This window comes from Drosophila navojoa, chromosome 4 (assembly GCF_054131105.1).
Source record: "Drosophila navojoa isolate 15081-1374.11 chromosome 4, UAZ_NAV_1.0, whole genome shotgun sequence".
NCBI classification, from domain to species: Eukaryota; Metazoa; Arthropoda; class Insecta; order Diptera; family Drosophilidae; genus Drosophila; species Drosophila navojoa.
In genome coordinates this window covers 12,081,631-12,101,428 of record NC_142892.1, presented here as the reverse complement: position 1 = coordinate 12,101,428, position 19,798 = coordinate 12,081,631, and the positions used below count along the sequence as shown (strand labels likewise).

The following is a 19,798-nucleotide window of genomic DNA, read 5'->3' as shown; positions in this document are numbered from 1 at the left end:
GAACTTTACAATTTTTTGGTTAATGAAAATTGCAATTGAAATTGCGAGCGATGCACAAAAATGCGTTTAGAGTGCAAGTTGAAGGGAATGGCGATGGCAACAGAGCAACGAACCACCCACCAGAGGCCAACCAACAACGCATCGATTTCAGTATCAATTGGGTTTCATTTTCTGCTTTGGATGGCAATGCCCCTTGTTGGGGTCGAGCATGCCTTGATCTTTTGGAATTTCAGTTGTCATTTTACAAATTTTGTACACTAAAAACGTACAACAAAAATATTTTTTTAGTTAAAGACCTAGAAAAACAGACACGCAAATAAATATACCCGTTAATAAAAAAACCTCCATGAAAACTTCCGAGGAAATAGTCCAAATCAAAATTTTATTATCAGATTTATTGTAAGTAAATCTAGTTCATATTCATTTACCAATTAATCATTCTTCATTTGTTATTTAGAAATCACTCACAAAAAATTGATGCAAAATTCAGTAAAGTGTCTGCTTTATCAACTACTGCGATTAGTTCACCTCGCACAACGGGTGAGCAAGATGTGCGGTACAATTCTATACTCTCAGTCGAGCCAGAGCGAATGGTGAGTTATTTCTAAAGTTATATCTTAAGTATAGCTTTAAAATAAGCAGTTATACAATGTTCTTCAAAATAGTCGATAACTCGTTCAGTTTACTCATTTGGTTCAAAATTAACGTAACAAATAGGATTTCGATAATTCATTCATATCGAGTACTTGTAAATCAATATCAAAAGTTAATTAAGTTATAGTCATTCTTCTTAACTATATAGCCCGCAATGCGAGTGGTACTTAGTAAATAGAAAATATGGTTTATAAAGTGTTTCAGGCTAACTTGCCGTCCGCATTTGGAATTGGCTTGTTAGTGGGAAAGCGTTCGTCATAGACCAGTTCCATCAGCTGGCTAAATAGCTCGCGAGTCATATTGTTGCTGACACGCATTAGCATAAACCAATCGGCGCAACTAAAATTAGCAATGGCGCGTTTCAATGTCAATTGGGGCATGAAGCGTGTTTGGGCGCGCAGCAGTTGAAAGCGCAGACCACGATGGAAAATGACGATAAGACGATAGATGATCTTCAAGCCTGCCAAAATGGCCATTAGAATAAACCAGATCCACATGAAAACAAAGATTTTCTCATTCAAATTGTTGAGCGGCAAAAGGCACAGATTGTCAATAGATTCCAGGGTGCCGCTGGAGCCGAATTTCAATATCTCGCATTTCGCTATTTTGGGAAATATGTGCGTTGTGATCCGATTCCATTCATCCCAGTTATAGGCCGGCACTGCAGCCACAGCCTTCACATAGCGCGACCAGAAGTCATCCAAGAACACATTCAGCAGCAGCATGTTGATAATCTGGAATAGAAATCTAATTAACTAAAGTTTTGGGTGATGCAGCTGATTGACCTTACGCTAATTATAAAGTTGCAAATTTCACAGATTATATAGGAAGTGAAATAGCGGAAATGTGTGTCCTTGTAGTCGCTGGTAAAATATTTGGCCAGCTTGCGCAGATGCGCTGTAGTCTTCTCTTTCGATTCCAGCACATTATCCAAGTTGGAACAGAGGCTCTTCATGCGCCCGCCCTCCCAAATCTTCCACAGAAATGCTGGCAGATAGAAGATAATCGACTGCAGCAACAGGACGGGCACCACCCATTGATAATAGCGTAGAAAGACGCGTTCTTGTGGAATTGAAGGATCCGCAGTCAACGGAGCAGCGTTATGTAGCAAGTTACTATCCATTTTAGGCTTAAATTCGGCTCTAAGAAACTGGTTCTTATAATCCCTCTCAATTTTCTTCTCTTGTTTGTCCGCCAATTCGTCATTTTCGTAGTTCATTATATACATCCCCAATGTCCAGCAATGGGAGTTTACAAAGTCCTTGTCGTTCATGTTTGATATGCAAACTAGTGGATCCCCGAAATATTGTTTTGCAGATAGCAAAACTGTGAAAGCCAATAAAAGGGCGCAAGTTACTTTAGCGTGGAACGTGAAAATGCCATCGTAAATGCGAACCGACTTCAGTTGCAAATACTTCGAAAGTGGCTTAACTGCCGTATACATATTTAGCACTATTTATTAAATATCAACAGTCAAATGTTTAATTGTACGCTTCCTCCTCACTCATTCGCAGAATTTCTTAAAAACACGCGGCACTATAACGGTTAAAGCGGATAGGGTTCAGCAACTGTTGCGGTTAGAGATGCGCATTTCTGTAAACGCTTTTTGAGGAGCAGTTCTGTTAACTGAAATGCTGCTCCTCAGGTATCGCTTCTGTTAAAGGTGTAAACATATAATAATTCTGAATTAATTCTATATTCATTTCATTGTTAGACGGAATATTATTTACAAAATAATTATTTATGTTATTCAACAAAACAAATATATTGATACATTCAATTTTTTAAAACGAGTTATGGGCAAATTGTATCTCATTATCAGCAGCAGAGCAACATGTTAGCATTAACATAAATGCAACAGCTGGTTCATTTGAACTTATTCTCAGAACGAATCAGAAAACCTATAGAACTCACATGTGTTTTCATATCTCTTGTATCGTGCAGTTTATCCAACAGGCGAATGAAGATGAAAGAACAACAATCGTCCAAGCAGCAGGAGCGTAATGAGAAGAAGAAGAAAAAACTGGCAGCGCTGGCAAATCTAATACAGTTGAACGACAGGGATCGCATGCATGAAGCAGAGCAGAAACATCGCGATAATGAAAACGAAGATGAGGTGGATGACGGCTTTATCACAGTGTGCAGCAAGCGAAAGACACGAAATCGTCTAACTATTATTGCAGACAGCAGCGGTGATGCTGCTGCTAACGCCGATGCTGGTGAGGCGGACCACGATGAGCCAGAAATCAAGCGCAGTCGCAACAATTCAGCAGGCGGCGACAATATGCTTGTCGACATGCCGACCACACTCACCCAGGAGCAATACAGGTCTCTGTCCACGGATCTGCGTCGTCGCAAGCGCGAACTGGAGAGTGTGCCAGGCGTGCATCTACGTGAGATGGGCCGACGTGCACTTCTCGAAATACCTCAGCAGGAACGAACGCCCATATTCCTGACAGACATACAGCATCTGTTGATGTCAGCGCTCATTGGTAAGAAGAGTCCATGCGCACCCGATCGCTGGTGCTGTGCCGACAAGTTCCAGAGCTTATCGCACAGCGTGGTGCTCATATTGGATGGCCTATCGCTCTATCACTATATGTCGAATGAAAGCCGTTTCGAGGCTACCAATAGGATATTCGATACAAAGCTTGAGGTGGTGCTGCCACCGCGTGAGGAGGGCAGGATCATTGATACAATTGCGCAGGTTAGTCGATGACATAATTTCATTAAGCGAATTCAATTTAAATGCTATCGCCTGTGTTTTCAGATTCCCCTTACCAATGTCCAGGCCCAGAAGCTGATTAACGAGCACGGCTCACTGGAATCAGCTGTAGAGCTGAACAAGGATCCCACGCTACTCGTAAAGGCGATTTTCCCCATTGAGAAACAGTCGCCGTCGACAAAAGCAGAAGCACCAAATTTGCATCCAGACGACAAGTTTCCTCGCACAAAACTATTGCTCTCCGCATTGCAATTGGTCGATGAGGGTTATCCGATACCACTGCAAGGCGAGCTACACGCCCGATTCCAGTCGTTTAAGTTTACAAAAAAATCATATGCTCCAGTTACCGATCGCAGTCCCATGTTCGGCGTTGATTGCGAGATGTGTCGCACAATAACCGGAGAAAACGAACTGACGCGTATTTCCATAGTGGATGAAAAGTATAAGACAGTCTATGAGACGTTGGTGCGTCCCAAAAATAAAATCACTGACTACCTAACACAATACTCGGGCATCACGGCTGACATTATGCAGTCTGTGACGAAGAGTTTGGCGGATGTGCAGCGGGAGGTATCCGAATTGCTGCCGCCAGACGCAATTTTGGTTGGCCAATCGCTCAACTCTGATTTGAATGCAATGCGAATGATGCATCCGTATGTGATAGACACCAGTGTGTGCTTCAACATAAGCGGCGTGCGCAAGCGTAAGAGCAAGCTCAAGCACCTGGCCCAACGATTTCTGCAGGAGAGCATACAGGAGAACGAGGAGGGACATGACTCCATTGAAGATTCACGCGCCACACTCAAGCTGGTCAAGATGAAGCTGGCCAACAGCATTGAGTTTGGCGACGAGATTCTCACACAGCGCAAGCGAATCCATGACATCATCCGAGCCGCCAGCGGCGATGGCCTGCAAAACAATATGTTGGCCCATGCAGCCAAGCGGGACAAGCGCACGGCTATCGTGACTGTTGGTGATCTGCAGCCTGGGCTGAAGGAGGTCATCAGAAAGGCAGAGCAGGCTGCACCAAAGGACAGTTGCAAGACGGTCTACGTGCACGAGGTGTCCAGCACCAAGGAGGCTGTGCGCAAGGTGAACGAAATCGCGCTGGAGAACGCTCTGACCATTGCCAATCTGCTGGTGCCCGAGAAGGATTTTGTGCTAGAAAGTGCTCAGCGCACTGCTGCCAAATTAGATAGTTTCATTGAGCGAGTCTGGAACGCAATGGCCCACAATGGGCTACTCATGGTGCTCATGGGCGGCTCGACTGAGTGTCAGAAAGGCGTAGCCAAATTTGCCATCAAACGCCGCAATGGCATCACAAAGAGCCCTCTCATTACCACTGTTGCAGCTGCAGACTCTTAAACAGGCGAGCATTAGCTACACCCACACACAGACTCATACATGTCATGTACGCTATGTACATACAATCATGCATATACACACAAATGATTTGACGAGTAGAATAGGATAGAAAGTCAAGAAAGGTAGCATACAAACAAACACAATGCCCAATTCCCAATGAAACAATCAAACAGTCCAAGAATTCACAAATTCGCGTCCAGTTTTCGCACAAACCTTTGGTACATGTCGTAGCGCATCAGAGTGAGCAATGTGCTATACGCAAATTAGCTGTAATTTCCATCTGATGTAATGCAAACAAACAAAAAAAGGAAAAAACACCAAGAAAAGAAGAAAAAATACTTTTAGCATTTGTACATTTTCAAGATCGAGAGAACAGTATCAACGTAGGACTAAATTTTCCACAAACAAAAAAAAACCGTAAAAATCTAAGAAAACCCCAAAGACAAAAAACTTAAATTTTTACTTTTGTTTCGATGCAAGCCCATAAATCCATGTTGTTTGTAAATCAAATTAAGAATCAATAGTTGGTTCCGGTAACCAGAACAGTGACACGTTTTCTAATGAAATCCTTAAATAAAGAAAAATAATTGTTATCTAAAATGCCTGTTGTTTACTAAATATGTATGTATAATGAATGAATATGTATGTAATTTTGCATTTTGATTTACATAGTAATACATTGAATACATTAATACTTGAATACTTTTCACACCTCTCTCGTTTAGGATTGTGTCTTGTTTTTCGCATATTTCTATAAGCTAAGGATATTTGAAATGTATTTAAATAAGTATAGCAAATAAATAAATAATCAAAGCAAGGGAGTCATTTGAAAATATCTTATTTTCAATAAATAAAGTATAAATATTATAATTTTTATATTATCTAAAAGTGGCGAATAGTTTACAACTTCCTTCGTAGAGAATCGATGTATATTCATTAATTTTGCGCTTTAGTAGCTACTATATTATGGACAATTATTTATAATATAAGCCCCTCCGTTAAATAGTTTGTTTTCTTAGCACTTCATCTTGTGTGCTTCCTGAATTTTCCATAATTTTTCACAGCTTTATAATTTGTTGTAAAATTCATTACGAAATTATTCTTTGGCAGTTCGGGTGGTTTGGGGGCTGGGGTTTGACCCAGTTTTCGTTAGTTCCCGATTTTTGTTTGTTTTCGTGCCTTTCCCGCGGGCTGCTTCGCTCTCTGTGGATGTGTCTGTGTGCGTGTTTGTCTGATAACAGCTATAAATTTCCTACCTCACTCAACGCAGCGCTCAGTTGTCTAGGGCCCACTAGACCTATCTCCTACCGAAAAAATTGCCACGCTCGCACTCTCTCGCACATAGATTGAGTCTCCCGCTCTTCGTTTTCTCCACTCTCTCGCTGTCAGTCTGAAAGGGGGAAAAGCGAAAGTGTGGCATAGTTGTGCGTAGGCCCGTTGTCGTCATCGAGAACGCGTCTTATCACACGCTCGAATATGTTGCGCCTTGCACTGAACAACAGACGAATACTCATACGACCTGTGGGTAGGCGCAGAGCGGGCAGACGCAGTGCGCATGTCCGTGTCGGAAAAGCTGCGAGAGTTTTCCCCCCAGCACAATGCTGCCAGATGCTCATGTGAAATATGTCAAATAAACTCATTCAAACACATTTCTCCACAAAATATAAATATATATAAATATAAAGCTAAATCAATTTATTCGAACATTCTGTTAACAAGTCCATTATTTCATCCAGAGTTGGGAGCAGGAAACATTCGTTGCGTTTGACATGGAGGAAAACGGTGGCAACGCCGATTTGGGAAATTTGGTATGTTTTTCTTTGGTTTGTTTTTGGCCGCGGATTGCTCAACTCTCGAAATCTCTGAGAGTCTGTGTGTTTGGCTGTGTATGGCTGTCTCTGTGTGAGTGTGTGTAATCCTCATAAAGGCACACCAAATATTTTGTTGTATATACGCTTTTCGGCTCTCGAGCAGCGACGTTGTCGTAGCTGCCTTTCGAATTGCTCTGGCACGGCGCGCGCAAAAAAAAAAGACCTGCTCGATAAATACGCGAAGAGAATATATATACATATATACATATATATATGTATATTCAATATCTATATAATGTCTATAAGAAGATCATCTGTGTGATAAACAAATGCAGTTTGTGTTTTGTTTAAACATTAATCGGGCATATTGCAAATCGATTCGTTTGGCGGTTCGACTAAATAAGTTTCAACGAATTCAAAAGGAATCAGCGCCATTGTCTTAGTATACCATACGATTTGCAGCCATAAACTGGGGTAAGTTTCAATTGGCATCCGCAATCATAATAAAAGCGTTTAATATAAACATAAGCGTGCGATTGGCAAGCATAAATTGTGTATCCATAAGAGACAGAGGCACAGACACAGGCACAGACACGAATACAAACAGATACCCACACACACACACATACACACACACGCCTGCTAAAAGGAAGCAAGCGAGAGTTTCTTACATGTGTGTGTGCGTGCTTGTATATGTAAGCTGTATGTGTGTTAAAACTCGTTCAGTGTGTCAGTGTTTCAGGCAGCAAGAACAACAACAGCAACAACAGCAACAACAGCAACGACAACAGCAACAGTAGCAACATCAGCTGAGGCTGCCTTTCGGCTCGGCTGTCGCATCGCGCATACGCCGCGTTGTCAATTGTTACTTTTCAGCCCATTGTGAGCCGCGTCCATTTGGCTGCAACGCGCCCTTGGCACCGCACTCTCACATCAACATCATTATCAACAACACCGACTGCCAGTTGGTGGCGACCTCAATCCCCGCAAATCCTAACGGCCATCGCTTCGCACTTGATATTGGCTATTGGCCTAGCACCCGCACATACACCACCTTCATACCCTGCAATTTGTTCACAGCTGCCGCCGACTTTCGCGTCGCTGCAAATGAAAATTTGTTCGCTTGCTTTATTTCCCTTATTGTTTGTCGCTGCTGTGATGAGAGCGAGAGCGTGCTCCAGTTTCAGCCCCGCCAGCTGCCCGCCCACCTCCCCAGCCGAACATGGAACATGTTGCGTAGGGCGGGCTTTGCTGAGGGTGAGTTCGTTTTCCACGTTTACTTTGCCGTGTTCTGTTTGTCTTTGCTTCTGGCATTGGCTTGCAGGTGAAAGTTTTTCTCTTTTGTTTTCCATAAGTTTGATTGACTCTTTTTGTTAACTTTAGTTTGAATCATATACTTTATTTATGTCTATGTATATACATGGTGTTTTTATTGATTTTCTGTTATGCTACGGCGGCTACAATTGGTCTAATTTGGCTAATGACTCAATTGTCGGCCTCCCGGAGTGTTTGGCCTCTTGACTGATTGCTCTGACACATTGCTTTGGCATCTTTTGTGTTCTGCCGGCCGCGTCTATGGCTGACTTTTCAATTTCACCATTTTTGTCTGCTATAACACTTGGCACACACCCAACGGAAAAAGCATATTATAGTGCCTGCATTTCGGACTCGTCATTTGTTGTTCTCGAATCGCGCAACTCTTTGCTGCTCAGCTCTAAAGTGCAGCGAAGTAATTTTTATTGTCGCTATTGTTATTAGGCTTTGTGTTAGTGAAGCCAACACGTGATATTCACAGTGGCACTATGTATATGATGTCATTCGAGCACATTGTAATCCTGTCATAGGCCACCTATTCCACGGCTCCGCGCTCTTATCTGCTATGACTCACGGTAAGTCGCCACGAATCGCTGGCTGTGTTGCAAATCAAATTACCACACTGTGCGCCAACATTGGACAGGCTTCAAAACAATTCGTCATGTATTGAGGGCCTAGCAGAGTTCAATCGCATTTTCCACGCAATTAGATGTGAAGTCTCTAAAGGCCCATTAGGTCAGCTTTTATATGTCGACTAGTTCCTAAGACAACTGACGCCACAATTAATGTTTTAGCCAATTTCAAGTGTGCTCCTACAATTTTAGATCTTTAGCTATTCAGATTTTAGAGACTTTGCTGGCGTGAAATATTCATTGGTTGTAACCCCCATTTTCACTTTCTCTTTATTATGTTTTTGGCAAAATTTGAATGCACCGTTTTATTTATAGAGCTGTGGGTTATCGCACTCGGCCACAAACACGCTGAACTTTTCGGTGGCCGGCCAAGTGCTTTATTTTTGGGCCCAGAATTGGACGCCAAATTCTTGGCTCCCCATGCTCTCCGGCTACAGGTACATAAACACTCCCATTGATCATTAGGTGCGTTTTCATTTTCGAAATTCGCTCCGCATATTCGAGTTGTTGTTTTCCCAATGTTTTGTTTGTGTTTGTTTGTTTGCTTTGTAGCTTTGCCGGCTGGCACTTGGAAATAGTTGAGAATTTGTTTACAATTCGCCGCCTTGTGCATAATTATGTTTAATTAAACTAATTAAAAGGCTTTTCTACTTTGCTTCTGGTTGTTGCTTTCCGTTTTTCTGCTTTTTGTATTTTGCGCTCTGCTAATTAATTTTCCCAATGAATACAAATATTTGATCTGTCACTACGTGCTCACGATAATGGCAATCGTAAACGGGTTTTAATGCTCAGCATCTGCTCGCATTTTACATGGAGGAAGCCGCCGAGTCGAATCGTCGCATAGTCACATTGCCCACAAAGCCTGCCACTCAGCTGAGGCACAGTCGAACGCACACAATGTCAAGGTAGAGCGTGCGCGATATGTAACTGTTAACTGTAACGCAGCAGCAGCAGCTTCCGCCGTTACGATGACGACGATGACGACTCATTAACAGTTTTAAGTGAGACCCCAACCTCTCGGTCCAACAACATTGTCATATTTAAATACGTCTTTAGCTCGGGCCACGTTATGCTAGCTATAGCGGGATGTTCCTAGGGCGCGTAGTGTGAGTCATTTCATATACACAGTCAATATACATATTAGGGAAACTGTATAAACACCCATATATATACCAATATTGATATCAATAGATACCTGAGATAATCGATAATATATAACCGATAACAAATAAACGATACCGAATTATCGATAACCGACAACGTGTTATCGATACCCGATAGCAATTTATGGACACCCGATAACAAATTGTCGATAGCATATTATTAATAACCAAATATCTACGAGCGATAACATTTTAACGAATTATCGATAACATATAACAGATTATTATAAACCGATAATATAATCGATAAAAATATCGAAAGCCGATAAAAATACATATACTGATGCTAAGCCAACTTATTAAACCGCCCTCGCGTGTATGCATTTCTACTTAGGCAGCTGCAGCTTTGCCATGGCCTTGGATGCTGATAAATGTTGCTATTGTTGCTTCGCCATTGCCGGCTTTGGCTAAACTTTTCATTCGTTGTTATCTATAAAATTTTTTTTTGCTCATAATTCGTGGGCAAACAGAACGCGTCGACAACAATTACAGTTGTCAAATATCACGCATAGGCTGGGGTGAGGCAGGGGCCGCAACGCCCACGCCACACAGCCCGAAATCCAGAATCGAACGCAGTGGCACACCCAACGCCCACGCTCACGCCCAGATCGCTGCTCTGCAATCGCTTTGATAATTTGAAAATCAAACATTGATTGTGGCTGCGGCTCTGGCTGCGGCTCTGGCTGCGGCTACATTCCGTTTTATTTGGCACAAAATTATTTATCTATTTGCTGTTTGCCGTTTGCTGTTTGCCGAATAAATTACATTGATAATTGAGTCGTTTCACTCGCAGTACTGCTGTCCATTTCCGCTGCACTTCCAGATGGAAAGTCTTGTAATTTCATTAGTCAATTTCAGGGTTAAGGGCTTCACATATGTAGTTAAAGTCAGATCAAATAAAATTTGATATGCTCTTACAAGGAGCTGATTTTTCTGTAAATATATTTTTGCTGAATTGCAAATTCCTTGAATAATTAGTTACACATATTAAGTAAGATAGGCATATACACAACTGAGAAAAAAAAAAAACCAGTTAATTGAGTATAGTGATTCATTATTTATAATAATATGCCAATTTATGATATATATTTGATGCGGAGCACATAGTCCAGCTATCTTCAACAGCCTTCACACACATATCTAAAGATTCGTGTGTATGCATTTGTATTCGCATTCGCATTCGCATTCGCATTCGGTACATCAACGTCGACGTCGACGTCGACGCGTTGCCCCTTCGTCGGCGGAGTTGTTCGCAAATTACGGCAGTTGAAATTCTTAGCTCGCCGCGTTTAGTTCGCACCCTTCGAAATAGTACGGAATTAATTGACCAAGTTCATTTCGAAACTATAAAAATAAAACATAATACATTCAATTATAAAATGTGTCATACAAATACAAACACACACACTCGCACTCACACATACAAACGCAGAGAAGTCAACGCAAAGCGAAAATAAATCGCATTTGATTGATTGATGGAATGAGCCATCAGTGATAAGAAACGGCCAAAGAAATAAACTATAAAATGTAAGAATTGCATAGCGCGACCGATTATCAGTTCGATATAAATATCTATTTGTTGATGTGTGTGTGTGAAGTTCAAGTGCGTGCACCTTGAATACATTGAATTTTGGATAGTTTTTTTTGGTTAGATTTACCGCCCAGCAACCGGGCGTCATAAACCACCGCCCACTCCACACGTTCTTGGGAGAGTTTCAATAAACAAAAGCAATGGCTTCTGATCACGATTACGAACCTAGTGCTAATTCATCCATTGTGATTCACATAAAAATATATATACATATGTATATAAGAGTATATAGCCTGTGGTCGGCTTCAGGCCAGGCAGCTGCTGTGCAGATAACGATGCGTCGTGTAAAACGTTCAACATCATAAATTTATTTGCATACGATAATTTCTTTATTGTCGCCTTCGTATACATATTTATTTGCCATAGAGTAAATACAATATATAAAACATATATCGAGAGCACATTACAATCTTCGGGGTGCTCGACCAAGTCACCAGACCAAGGGAAGCAGCAGCAGACTCGATTCATGTTCAACTTGTTGTCGATGTCGATGTCGACAGCAGGCATCAGCTTTAGCCGACGTTGTCTTCCTTACAACTGTTCAAACAGTTTGTGTATTTGTGTGTATTTTCTTTTATATATTTTATTCAATATTTGAACTTTATTTTCATTTTGCCAACTTCTTGGCAATCATGGCATGCCATAATTAATTTTGTTTGCACTCTACTTAAGGCAATAATAACAACAACAACAACAACAACAACCACAACAACAGCAAATGGCGAATCAAACTGTGATAAAAACTGTAGTCTCTAAACACACGACGTTCAGGTAGGGTTATGCCGCGTTATAGGGCAAACAGTTGGGTCTCTTTATGGAATCAACAGTGTAGTGTGGAGGGGAAGTGTACTGTGCGATATATAATTTCTATGTTGAAGAATGTTAATCTCAATCATGTTGCTATAATATATATATAAATATAATAATATAATATATATATATATAATATATATATAAACTGTACATAGTACAGTTTGAGCACAACAAATCTATTACGATTTCAAGTCTTACAAAAACATATCGTATACTCCAAATAAATCACATTCAAATTTATATTTGTTCATTTAGCCAACTTTCGTATTACCCACACTAAACTAGCTAGATATGAGCTTGGAAGATATTTGAAAGTTTTCTTTTATGGTGTCTTTTATGGTGTCTATTAATCTAATAAATCTATATACATTATATATACATTATAGTGTGATATGACTTGCTGGGTATCTGACAATGGGGACCCACTGTTCGATTGAGCTTTTTTCGGGCACTATCTTTGAATTTTTCGGGGGCATTTTACAATTTATTGGCTGTCACGCGGTAGTCCAGTTGACTTGTAGCAGTTTGATATGGCCGCGATTGTCGGCCACAAGATTTATGGCGATAAATGATGAATTGCAGACAAGTTGGCGGCAATCAAACGATTAATCTCTAGCCAAAGAACAAATTTTGGCACCACCCATAACTCGAGTGCCTAAATTAATTAATTTACAATCGCGTAAAAAAATCAGCGATTAGTAATAATAACTAGACATTAAGCGATTTATGTGCTCAAGTACACCAATTGAGAGATAAAGTCGGAGCGGCACTTTAGCTGCTTATCTGGCCAATTAGATCGAGTTTATTGATTGACCACTGTGGCGAAATGCCGATAGCCGAGGCTGACGAATCACAGATAACGGGTGTTTTCCCTTCTAAAATTATTCTATATTTAATGGCTGTAACAGAAGGAATTGATTCCGCTCAACTTTGGCTTATCTCTTACACAAATAACTGTTCAACTGGCAGCTACAGCCAATTGGCTTTAAAAAGTATTGGTCGTAGATAAGCGTGGCAGAGCTTTCGAAGTGTCAGGCAAAGCTATTTTGCATAGATAAGAACAAATTATATGACTTCTAGGCACACGGCACATTGCTCTTGTGTATATTAGATATTGATTTTACTAGATTCATATTTGCCGTTAGTTAAGGGAGTTGGCTAAGGCTAATATAATTTGGAGTGATTCTAGTTCGAATGGGAGAAAATACTAATATTGGAATATTTTTGAACTCATATAAGTCGAGCTCATTGATAACAAATGGATGCATTAACATCTGCCCTCTGCTTTTCAGTTGGCCAAGCGGCGGCCTGGCAATAAGAATCGCCAGCGTAGCGCACCCAGCTACTTGGAGCAGCAGCTGACGAAGAGGGAGCGCATCACCAAGTTGCCATTAGTGGGTGCTTTGGTGCACAAGGCGCTCCAGGTGCGGGACACCGAGCCGTACGGAGCAGCTGAGCCGGCTGAGCAGCAGCAGCAGCAGCAGCAGCAGCAGCAGCAGCAGCCAGAGCGGACTGGGCAGTCACAGCAAAGCGAGCGCGCCGAGCAGCCGAAGAAGCCAGAGCAGTCAGCACAGCCAGAAAACGTAGAGCTCTCCAGCAACAACAACAACAACAACATTAGTAACAACAACTACAACAATAACAGTAACAGCAACAACGAGTGCAGTAACGTCGAGAACGAAGCAAATTCAAGCTGTAGGATGGTCTTGCCCGTCGGCCTTGGCCCCGACGGCTACAACGCCGACGCCATTCAGACTGCACCGGCGCCTAGTGCACCGCCGGCCCATTTGATGGGCCCGCCGCAGTACTCATTCGGGCAGACAAATATTTACACGGGTGTGCCCATCATTGTGAATCCCTACATCGATTTTATAGTGGTCAATGGCGAGGATCGCTACATGATACGCTGCGAGCGGAAGTCGGTGCTCGAGCGCAGCGTCGAGCTGGCCAAGCTAATTCACGCCGGCCCGAATAGCGGGCGCAAGAGCGACAACCACTTTCAGATATCCAATGTGGACAAGGACGATTTCGAGCTGATTGTGCGCTACATGGAAAAGCATTGCTTACCCTATCGCGACCACAAGCATCTGCTGAAGATACTCGAGCTGGCGGATCGCTTCAATGTGCCCGATCTGGTGAGTAGTGGAGAGGTGTGAGAGGCCAAGCTGTTGCCCTATAAATGTGTGCATTCTGTTTTATGGCCCACACAGATAATTTACTGCATTCGTGAACTTGATCTCAGCATTTCGGGTGCAACTGCCCTGGATATATACAAAGCGCTCTGGTTCTACCAGGGCATTGCGCTCACCAACCAGCACCAGACGGTGATGACCACACACAAGCAGGCGTCGAAGGCGAAGGCGGCGGCCAAGCAGGCGGCCCAGGCCCAGGCCCAGGCCCAGTCGCAGGGCAATGTGAATGGCGCCGAGGGTGATGGGGCACAAATGAATCTTATACCCAATCCGAATCCGTTTACCACCGAGGATTATGGCGTCGCGTTGCTGCACAACACGCTGCAGCTGATCGATATGCACGCCGAGATGGTGCTCACCATTCCGGACATTCTGGAGCTGCGCTTCGAGGAGCTGGAGACGCTGGCCAAGCGCAACACCCTGCAGCTGAGATCCGAGGTGACGCTGTTCGATTGCCTGGCCAACTGGAGTCTGGCGGAATGCCAGCGCCGAAAGATCGATGCCACCCCCGACAATCGCCGCATGGTGCTCGGGCCGCTCTGCCTGGCGCCGCGCTATCTCCGCATGACTCCGGACGAGTTTCGCAAATGCTGCGACCGCATCGAGCTGCTTCCCCCCCTGGAGACGTCCCTTATAAGCAGTGCTCTCGAGGGTGAGTGATGCTAAATTAAAATTGAAATTGAAATTGAAATTGCCATTTATAAGCTTAATCAACATCTCTATTCGATGGCAGGCCAAAAACTGAAGAACCTCACTGATCAGCAGGCGGAGCTGATGGAAAAGTTTCGCACACCACGCGCTGAATACGCCCGCATGCCAGTCCATCTGAGCGATCGCAGCTGCCCAAAGAACTATCCCAAAAAGATGCGACGCGCCCATGAGGGTCCATCCACCGAGGAGGGCTGCTGGGAGAAGGTGGGCATCAACTGCCTGCGCGTGTTCGTCTGCATTTTCGATTGATCCGACCGCGCAGATGATCCTCAATAGACTTTTTTCATTAACGAACATTAGCGCTTATGAGTTACATATATATATATATATATATATATATATATATATATGTAGATATAGTTATTGAATATGATTGTTAGTCTTATGGGCAATACGTTTACACAGTTACCAAGATGCTGGCCGAGGCTGGCGGGTGATTTTATAGCCGCTGTTTCTAACATACTATATACCATATAGAATATGTAATATATACAGTATATATATATATATTATATTGTGTTATACATATATCTATATGTATATACATATAGCGAATGTATTTACTAGTCAAGAAACACACAAAAACAAAAAAACTAACTAAACAGGAAAACAAAAACAACTTTTATACAAACTTTATGCAACGTTTTGTAGCTGGACTCAAAAAAAAAAAAAAAGAAAAGTTATTTAACTATAGGTATAAAATAAAAATACAGCTACTGATAAGCATTTATCACTGATCTAAAAACATAAAGAAACCACACAAATTATATACTTATATATACTTATATATATATATTTATAAAATTAATCAATCAACAATTGATAAATCGCAAAAATAGTGCAAATTTCAAGTTTCTGAGCCGTTCATTGGGGCCCGGCCATAGCTAAAATTGTTTATTATGTATGTGTGTGTGAGAGAGAGCGTATATATGTATGCGTGTTGTGCGTGTGAATGTTATTTAAAATGTTGTGCACATTTGTATAAATGTAATTACGAACTTTGTTGCTGTTGCTTTAAGTCCTGTTACGAATTGCATAGATAACAATAACAATCAGATTAGCATTAATCATAGTCGAATACTTATGTTAAAATTAACACACTCATACACACACACACACATGTACACAGCTACGCAAATTGTTAACAGAATTATGCATCTTATTAGTTAAATATGTAAATTGCACTCGACAAAAGGGCTGCAAAGTAAGAAATCGACTTCCTGGCTTATCCCTTGTAAGGTAATCAATATTAACGGGGATTTCAGGCAGGCGAACTGATCTGATTCGCTTTGCAGCCCTTCATACAAAAACGCGCTTTATCTTAAGATCTGTTAATTGCAATAAATTATTTACCTTTGACATATTTTAGCGCCCCGACCTACTACAGAAGTAGTTCAATAAAGTATGTACACCGTTTTCTACAAAAATATTTATTACAAATGTTTCATTTCTTTCGCTGTTAAACTTAACAGTCGGTGCTTCGCAAAGCTAAATTGTACAGTTTGCTGTAATGTTAAAGTTAGTCAAGCTCCGAACCATTTACTTGACTGAGATAAACAGCTTTTGGGAAAGCTTTTATAGGCGGTTTACAATGCCTCATATTTTTTTTCATCATCAGGAGAAGGGAATTTTGATGATTGATTGCCTTGCTGTGAATTATTTATAACTTTATGTTTAATATGTAACTTTTTTTATTCTAATATCTTTAATAAAACTTAATTGTTTTAAAATACGTGCTTTAACAGAAAATATATAATAGCTTTCAAACTTCAGTTACAATTTACAGTTTTTTTTATTTTGGTTTTATACATACATAGGTATTGCTTAAAGTTTATTTGGGTGAAGAATATATTAACAGTGCCAAATTTTTAAATATTCGTAGGGCGTTGATTAAATCTAAATTTCTTCATGAATTTTACTACTACTTTATTCAGTTTATGAATAAAATAGTAAACAAATTTGAGTTTAAAATCCGTAAATGTTTGAGGATATATTTCGTTATTTATACTTTACCAGCCTTGCCTGGCCTGTGTTGGCTTGGGCTGCTCTAGTCTGGCCGTAATACAAAGAAGCTTGGCCAATTTTCATGCTCCTAATGCCGTACAAGCTAAGCAGCAGCTCACTTGTTCTGTTCATTGCGCAGAGCAGATGTTTGGGAGCGCTTTTATTTCCTCTGCACCTCCTTAGTTGCTAAAAATCCAACACCTACAGACATACACACATATACATACACAGATATGTGCACACAAACACAGAGGCTCACTTAGTTATACACTAAGCTGACCGCTGCTGGCCAAGCATAGTCCAGATGTTGGACTCTGTTGCCAGTTAATGTCGAGCTGCACACAGACAGCGATACACAAGCACACACACACTTACACACACACACACACACATACATAGAAAGATCTTTCCACTCTCGGCATTAATGTGGCATACATTTGGGGGCACACCGCAAATGCACTTGTCCAAGTACAAGTCTGTCCAAGCTTTTTAACTCACACGCATACAAATGAAAAACAAAAATAAGAACCACATATACGCACACCCACAGCCACACAGACGCGCACACACACACATACAGTTGCAAACTGCCATTTTCCACTGGTTGTCGTGCAAGCGCTGCAAAATTTATGATTTTATTTCACGCTTGCTTTTCAATAACGTTGCCTTTTGTTGTTGTTGTTGTTGTTGTTGTTGTTATTGTAGTTGCCTGCCAAAAATTATAACTTCTTTTTGTTGTTGGCCTTTTCCCTGAGCTGCGCTACTCTACTGACGCTTGTTAACCTTTTTCTAGTTGCTTTTGCGAATACATTTTTTTTTTTTGACTCTCTCCTCACGCCTCTTCCTCTTTCTGCTGCTTCTCCTGCTTCTTTTCTACTAATTTTTGGCGCACAGGCACTGGCAGCGGACTGGGCTATGAAGGCGTGTCCGCTGCGCCCTAGAGTCAAATTTCCGCAAAAGTTATGCAGCAGTCGCCACGGAACAGGGAACATGTAGCAACAGCACATTTTGTAGCCATTTCATGTTTTTTTTCTCTTTTTTTTCTGTTGCAACATTTTTATTTAATTTTTATTTTATTTTTTTGTGTGTGCCATTGGCTAAGCGAAAAGCAAATTGAGCAGGGCTGAGGGGGTCAACGGCGATGGGGTGGGGGAGGGACCTCAGAGCTGAGTAGGAGCTGGCAGGTCAGGCTGGTGGTGCACTGCCTGCAGGCAAGCGGCTAGCTGACCGCATATATAATTATTTCATATGAAACATGTATGAAAGCCCGCCAGTGCCACACACACACACACAGACACACAGACAGAGACGCCACGGCACGCCCCTTCGTTCTGCTGCGGCTCGTTGACCAAGGCAACTCAACTCAAGGCAGCATTCGCATATTTTGTACAAAAATCAGCAAAAGTGAATTAGTGCGGAGCATGCGAGGAGGGAAGGGAGAGGAAGAGGAGAGAGAGAGAGAGAGCGAGGAGAGGACGAACCTGCAATGCAGTTGGTCGCCTAATGAAAATTGTTGTGAAATAAATCATTTTAAATAATTTTCATTTCTATATGTGGCTTCACACATACGCAAACTCACACACGCGTGTGTGGCCGTGTGTGTGTGTGAGTGCTGGCTTTTTAAAGTTTAAATTGAAATGAAAGCCAAGTAGCTGCAATGGACTTTGCACTTTGCCTGTTACTTCAGCCGTGTCTAACTTTTTTGCAGCTTGCTAAATTGCGCTAACTGACCAAAGCGGAAGTTTCAATTACACACACACACACACACACACACACACAGCCACACACACACGCACTCAGTTGTAGTCTGTGTTAGGGTCATGCAAAGGGGAGAAACTGCAGTTTTTTTTGTACTGTGTGTGTGTGTGTGAGGGCCGTGGGGCGCTGCCCATCAGCATTGACCTACACTGCGTATGCGTGCTCTGATATGACGCATACGCCCCATGCGCCGCCTGGTCCTGTCGCAAGGCCACAAATCTGTGTTAGACCAACAACAAAAAGCGACTGGCGCTCGTTGGGACCAAATTATAGCATAAAGTTTGGCACATTACTTGCAGCACCCCACATGAATTTAATACCCTATAATTTAAGCGCTCACTTTGCATTCATGGGCCACACGAACCGCATTAAAAGCGACACAAAGAAAAAAAATGAAGCTGAAACTTAATTCGAGGCAAGCGCTCGCTGCATTTGTTAATAAACGCACGCACTACAGGGTATCAAAACGGCAGAGGCCACAAAGAAGGAGAGAGAGAGAGAGAGAGGGAGAGAGACACCCGCGAAGAAAAGAAAAAACAAAGTATACCTAAAACGGATATTACTTTATCAAGCGGCATAAAAAATGAGGCAGTCGGCCGAATCGGAGTCGAGGTTAGGCTCCTAGTCGAGGGCGGAAGCAATCAGCGAAATTTATTGCAGAGTCTCCTTTTTGGCGTAACTGATGAAGTGAGAAACTGAAAGACAGTCGAGGCTAAGTCACAGGCAATACAAAATGTACGCTCGCTGAGCTACAGCAGGGAAGCAAGGGGAGATGGGGAGATGGGGAGCGAGAGCCAGGGCTAGGGGCCAAGGGCCAGGGCCGCTGCGCTCAGAGTTGGACGGAAACGACAGCTGCTAGTAACTGTGCGAAGTACCGCCCCCCCCCCCTGCCCTCTCCTCCCCCTGAAACAGGAGGCGACCCGTCGTTGTGGCAGCTTCATCTGCTTTCACATTTCTTGTGGCGTGCTGCTTTTTATTGCTTTATTTTTGTGCTTTTAGCTGCGCGCCGCTTAAATCTAAAAAGCAGTTGGAAATGTGCTTATATACCGCTTACAAGCGAGGGAG

The 19,798-nt window shown here is 42.2% G+C and overlaps 3 protein-coding genes across 4 annotated transcripts; 2 read left to right on the top strand and 1 right to left on the bottom strand.

The window, feature by feature from the left end:
- Nucleotides 1–222: 222 nt before the first annotated feature.
- On the top strand, nucleotides 223–5,344 carry Rexo5 (RNA exonuclease 5). Of its 2 annotated transcripts, none has more exons than XM_089260602.1 (4): nucleotides 223–399; nucleotides 458–593; nucleotides 2,599–3,361; nucleotides 3,425–5,344. In XM_089260602.1, the coding sequence occupies exons 2-4, from the start codon at nucleotides 478–480 to the stop codon at nucleotides 4,742–4,744; spliced, it is 2,199 nt and encodes a 732-aa protein (XP_089116728.1). In that variant the 5' UTR covers nucleotides 223–399; nucleotides 458–477; the 3' UTR covers nucleotides 4,745–5,344. The 2 variants fall into 2 exon arrangements, with proteins under 2 accessions (XP_089116728.1, XP_017957407.1); XM_018101918.3 differs by having other exon boundaries at nucleotides 223–412.
- zpg (zero population growth) lies at nucleotides 355–2,217 on the bottom strand. Its single transcript, XM_018101923.3, has 2 exons — nucleotides 1,445–2,217; nucleotides 355–1,388 (listed from the first exon to the last, which is right to left on the bottom strand). Exons 1-2 carry the CDS (start codon nucleotides 2,096–2,098, stop codon nucleotides 855–857), a joined length of 1,188 nt encoding a protein of 395 aa, XP_017957412.1. The 5' UTR covers nucleotides 2,099–2,217; the 3' UTR covers nucleotides 355–854.
- A 1,038-nt stretch (nucleotides 5,345–6,382) lies between the features above and the next one.
- axed (BTB/POZ domain-containing protein axundead) lies at nucleotides 6,383–15,650 on the top strand. The gene is made up of 4 exons (XM_089260603.1): nucleotides 6,383–6,552; nucleotides 13,361–14,203; nucleotides 14,279–14,912; nucleotides 14,994–15,650. The coding sequence occupies exons 1-4, from the start codon at nucleotides 6,514–6,516 to the stop codon at nucleotides 15,218–15,220; spliced, it is 1,743 nt and encodes a 580-aa protein (XP_089116729.1). The 5' UTR covers nucleotides 6,383–6,513; the 3' UTR covers nucleotides 15,221–15,650.
- The last annotated feature ends 4,148 nt before the right edge of the window (nucleotides 15,651–19,798 follow it).